The sequence below is a fragment of the Myzus persicae genome, unplaced genomic scaffold (assembly GCF_001856785.1).
Source record: "Myzus persicae strain clone G006 unplaced genomic scaffold, MPER_G0061.0, whole genome shotgun sequence".
Taxonomy (NCBI): Eukaryota; Metazoa; Arthropoda; class Insecta; order Hemiptera; family Aphididae; genus Myzus; species Myzus persicae.
The window spans coordinates 419,179-425,387 of NW_019101024.1; the positions used below are offsets into that span (position 1 = coordinate 419,179).

General features: G+C 27.5%; 1 protein-coding gene across 1 annotated transcript; it reads right to left on the reverse strand.

Moving 5' to 3' along the window:
- Positions 1-1,347: 1,347 nt before the first annotated feature.
- Positions 1,348-5,974, reverse strand: LOC111027367 (macrophage migration inhibitory factor-like). The gene is made up of 3 exons (XM_022305736.1): positions 5,723-5,974; positions 2,377-2,549; positions 1,348-1,539 (listed from the first exon to the last, which is right to left on the reverse strand). Exons 1-3 carry the CDS (start codon positions 5,828-5,830, stop codon positions 1,461-1,463), a joined length of 360 nt encoding a protein of 119 aa, XP_022161428.1. The 5' UTR covers positions 5,831-5,974; the 3' UTR covers positions 1,348-1,460.
- Between the last annotated feature and the right edge of the window lie 235 nt (positions 5,975-6,209).

Genomic DNA, 6,209 nt, shown 5'->3' on the forward strand with positions numbered 1-6,209 from the left:
TCAAACCACTTTAGTAAAATTGCTACTCATTAGCTAGAAATTGGTATAGGGTTTTTAGAATTTGTATGGTTTTTGTTTCCTCGGAAAACAATTTTTTTTTACTTGGGGGGGGGGGGCAACTTGACCTTAGCCCCCCACTTTAATCCAGGAACTTAAAATTTGCATGGCCCATCTTTATTCACCTACGCATTCGAACCTGGTATCAAACATTTATATTCAATTAGAATTTTAAATTAAGAATATTTATTATTCATTTTAGATTTTTTTTATTAATTCACATTTTTTATTAATTTAAGTAATTTATTAATATGCATTTTTTTTTATTGAATTTAGGCATTGAATCCAATTATGAATATTTTTTATTCCATTTAGATTTTTATATAAATTCGATTTTTTATTAGAATTATATTTTTTAATATTTTAGGCTTTATATTTAATGAAGAATATTCTTTATTAATTTTAGATTTATTACTAACTTACGCTTTTTATAAGTATTCAATTTTTTTATTAATTGAGAATTTTTATTTAATCAAGAATATTTTTTATTCAAATTAAATTTTGATTATTAAAATATAGATTTTTGTCCTCAACTGGACTTTTTAATGAAATAACATTTTCAATTCATCATATTTTTTTTTATTCCAGTTGTATTGTTTTATTAAATATCGAATCATTTTTTTTTTATTTATTAAATTTAGAATAATTTCTCAAACATTGGTTTTTATCTAATAAGAATAAAAAAAAACTGAATAAATCTAGAAAAGAAGTTAAATAAAAAAACCTAAATTAATAAGCGTATAAAGTTTATAAAAAATAGTCTTAATTGAATAAAAAAACCTAAATGAGTAAAAAAAATCTATAATTTATAGACGGGTAGGTTGGAGACCCCTGACCTACATTATCACTCCAATCACAACTAAAAAATCATATTATTTTCATTGGTATTTACTTTACTATTCTGTTTATTGTTTTATATGAATATTGAAGATGCACACACAATATTATAGTAAAAATGATGCATAATATTATTAATTAAATGTACATTACACCCAATGAACACACTTTCTACATTTTTTCTTTTCAGAAACTTAATTTGAAAAATAACAGTATCTTTTTACATATTTACAGTGTGGTTGAACATGGAATTTTGCCATATCTATATAAAATCTTAGGTGGCCGGTGCGCATTTTTTTTTTAAGTGCACAAAGTGTGTCGTAAATCGTAATACACACAAAAATAGCCACTAACTTATAAAAATGTTCATCTTTAGACTGTAGCTTATGCTACCTAATTCAGGTACCTTCCACAATAATTGATACTGATTTGTATAGTTTCAGAAAAAAAGTATACGGAATGAAAACAAATTATTTATTAGTATTATAATATTATTACACAATAGATTTAAAAGTCATAAAAAAACAATTATTTTATTGTCACATTATCATCGAGGATCTGACAATCTATTGAATAATCTCTTGTAAAGTAGTACCTTTGACTCCAACATTACTTGGTTTTTGTTCCACGAATGATAAATAAAATCTGCAACATAACAATTATGTTTCAATAGTGCCTTATATTTAAATTAAATATATTACTATAGGTACCTATTTTATTAAAAATTAAAAATTATATCTACTTATTAATCATCAAAAGTGTTATTCGGTATAACTGCACAAGTTTAAACTATGAAAAAACACAAATATAGAATGTTATGTATGTTTAAAATAAAATATACCTACCTATAAAATATTAGAAAAGCAGTATTAATGAGATTATATGAATCAGAATATTTATTAAATATGTTTACTTATTTAGCAAGTAGTTAGGTACCTACTTTGTACTATGCCCCTAGTCTTTAGAATTTAGATAACTTAATTTATTTTTAAATGGTTACATGTTTACATGTACTTCTATAATTTTGCAGTCTCCGACATTATCTCTGACGTCATAAATTATTATATTGTGTTTAGTAACATTGTAACAAAAGAAATAATTTTTTTGTTCAAAATGATGAAAAAAAGTTTGGTATCAGTATTAAAATTTGATCTAAAGCTTATTTTTTTTTATGGGTCTTCAGCCGGGCAACTATGGCCATTAGCAAACCTTATTTTTATAAGAGCGATGTATTATAGGCTGTAAGTAGGTACCTAGGAAAAATTTACAAAAGATTAAAAAAGAGAAATATTTATCCTTAACTTTACTTAGGTTAAGTCTATTGACTTTTTTAAAATTTTAAAAATCATATGCCTAATAAACTAGGTGTTTTTAAATAATGGATATCAACGCAATATAATAAATAATAATTAGGTCTGTGAATACCATAATATATTATATAACATTGTTTGAACAGATTAATCGATCTAAAACTTAATATACCTGTCTTGGGGTATGCCAAGTTGTTTTTCAACGAAATCGTATATAATTGAAGCATAGTGCTTATTTTCCTCAATTCCGAAGTTTCCAGTTCCGGTTATGTTTCCCAGTGCACAAGGTGATTCATTATTATTCCAAAACATCTGTTGTCCAGCCTTGACTCTCACAGCAATGTACTGAAATAATTAAAAATTTGAATTTGATCAATCATATATGTAGGTAGATAGATGGATAAAATAATTGATTCATATTGATGTATATATAAATTAGGTAATAGATAGGTTAAACCTAGCTACCTATATAGTAAGTAATAACTGGGTGATAAGTAATAACATAGTTCATAAGCAATACCTATATTATAGACTAGATATATAGGTATCAATAATTAATTTGAAATAAATTTTTATTGTTCAACTTTTTAAAAAATTTCACAACATAAAGTCACATTATATAGGTACTGCCAACTGTATAGATATACTTGGGGAAGCTTGAAAAACTAAATTGTGAAAAAACTTTAAAAAACAACCAAAACCGATTTTATTACAGTAGGTCCATAAGAATCAATAAAAAAAACGAAATAATTTACTTCCAAAATGATGTATATTATTAAGTAACATGAGGTAACTATTCCAAACCAACCGGAATAGTACAATATTTTTTTTGATTTTGCGCCGCCGAGTCTCACCGGTGCACGAAAGTGTTGTGGCGTGACTTGGCACCGACATCTAAAAAAAAATAAATTATTGTACTGTTCTGGTTGATTTGGAATACCTAGTTACTCAGTAGTATACTTCTGAAACTAAAATTATTATTTTCTCTTTAGTAGACTTCGTTTGAGTAGGTTTTTGTTTTTAAACATTTTTTTAAATAGACGAAAGACATGCATGGGTTAGCTAATAAACATGCTGTTCGTACGAGACTTCAAAGATTAGCTAAGACAAATAAAATAAATTCTTTTAAATAAAAATAGAAAAAGAAATATTTTGGGGAATATAGGTGGACCTTAAGAATGTATCGACAAACTCGAACAAAGATTTTCACAAAGAAAATCTGTATTTAAACTCCGATTCAAAAACTTGGAAAATCGTGCTCATCGTCTTAGTATGATACATTGATACCCGAACGCTTATCAAACGAAATGGAGGACGATCGCCTTAATTTGATACGTGCACGCTTGTCAAATGAATCCTCCAACAGACATTGAAATATTGCTTGTCTGGCTTAGATAGCAATAAATTATTAAATATAGGTACCACACGACGAGAAATCTCTGGTGGAAATAAGCATGGGCGGATAGGTCCATCGAGAAATCGGGATTTCCCCGGTAGGCCCCCATCAATATTATACTCAGAGGCCTCTGATAATATCCCAAAATATTAAAAATTAATAATAATAAAAATAATATAAAAGTACATTTTTATAATACTGTCTGCCGCCCTGGCGGCTGTACAGTATTAATGAGTATTTGTAATATTTGTATCCATTAGGGCCAAGAGGCCTTAGTATAAATTCGTCGATACCCGTACAAATACAACTATGTATGTATTTTATTGTATGTACTATTGTGCTAAAACTTAATAATGTATAAAATTTAAATTTATATATAAATACATATAATCGATGTTCGAATAACATATATTAACAACCATAATAATAATTAATTTTTCGATTAGTGAGAGCTAAGTATGCCGTATCTACTATCTACGTCTATACACATAACTTTGTATCGTAATAAATTCGATTTGTTCTGTTTTTAGACAATGCGTATTAATATGAAAGTCTAAAATATCATTTTTTCTTACATCAACAAATAAACAGTATAAAGTATAAAGTAAGCAAGTACAATAATATAATTTACCTATTTTTATTTCTTACTCTATGCCTTACGGTATTATTTAAAATTTTATCAGGTGTTATTATTTTTATTTTACTTTTCCTATTGGCTATTGTGACACTGACTTTTTGCTAAATGTGTTTTAATTTATTAAATAACATATTATATGATCATTATTAATTATGTCCAAACGAAATTTCGAAAGTGGGGCTTCAAAAAGAAAAAATAATGGATCCAGATTTGTTAAGTAAATGTGCCAACGATAAAACTCAAAAAAAGTTAAATTTTTTTTACATACAATATATAGGCGCTAGGTACATCCGTATATGTACGGCCCTAATAAATATATCCCGGTTAAAAAAAATTACCCATCCGCCCATGGAAATAAGGCTATACGCAATCTAGATCGATAAATATACGATACATGTGTAAAGGCTATCTAAAATGATAAAAGTTGAATCCAACTTCGATACTATTTAGTATAAAATAAAAACTGTAGGTATTCAATTTATGACTTGTATGATTCACGTATTTTGTAAGAACCTATCTATGTTGATCAATAGCCTTTAAAGTGTTAAAGTGTCAAATTCCTGTTATATATATTTAAAAAAAAGAAACAAATAGATGTAGAAATATATAATGTACATTAAAGCAGTATTTGTCGAGATTCGGAAATGTTTATAGGCTGAGGAGTTCCGTTCTTCGTCTTTGAGATGAATTTGTAGGTTTTCATCAATCGTCATCAAAATCATATGGGACCACCTTGTTCATTAAAATATAAATCGTCAATAGATTCAGAAATGTATACTGTAAAAGAGTAAACTAACCAATTTTTGCTTATAGCTATAGTGATTAACTGTTATTAGTTGTGGAGTTCCTCTCTCTATCTCTAAAAGTGTTCACCAGATCTTGATAAAATTAATATGGGACCACCCCTGAGATGTGTCGTGAGTCATGACCCGTTTGATAAAAGCATAATCATTTACTTATATTTTTACCTACTCAGGTAAAAAGACCTCTGTATCTTCCATTAATAGGAAGATATCAAAATTAAATATTGGTACACCACTAGCCTTTTCTATTTTATTTTTGTGCTTCCCCAAGTTACCCTATGTGCTATCAATTAGAGGCAATCTAGCAGTAACAACTCATAAACTCGTAAAATTGTATAAAATCCAATTCTTCACTATTAAGTGCTGTCATTGGGCAAAATATTTTAATGTACCTAGATGAATGTTCAATGTTGACGGTTAAGTGTAATCAAACGCGGTCAGAACTAGAAAAACAAAATCAGTTTTTACTTCAAGTTCTAAGCTTAAATTTGCAGAATAGGTACAAACACTACAAAAGTACAAATCACAATAATTAGAAATATTCTGAAAATATTTCTAATATAACATTGTTCCAAATTGTAATGTAGGTATAGTATAGGTAGTACAGTGTAGGTATACTATAGCAGTACCTATATAGCTATATATAGGTGTCAATGAAATATAAATAATACATTTAACTTACTTGTTCTGGTGTTTGGAGTGCTTGGCTGACTAATGTTGATACATCAGCTAAAAATGTTGATGGAATTCTGTATTTTGGTAAGTTAGTGGTAATGCTTAAAGTTGGCATGTTGTTGATTCTCTATAGTTAAATACCAATATGAAAAATGTCAACTGATTAATACAGTTATAGGTACGTTAGAGAAGTGAACCAATTGTATAGCTCCAGTACAATAACTAATTTATGAGATATTCGTATTATATTATAGGTACTCCGTATTTATCATGTTAATCGTCCGTTGTGTAATGCATTAAAAAAATAAATATAAATTCATTAAAAAAAAGAATTATGCAATAATCATTATCTCATAGTCTACTCCTATTTCTTATATTGGAACCTGTAATACATTATGGACACATAGGTATAATTATGGTTCTTACAGTTTTTAGTAGGTACCTATGACGTACCTATCATTAACAATAGTCGTACAAACGGGAGTTTTGGGTGT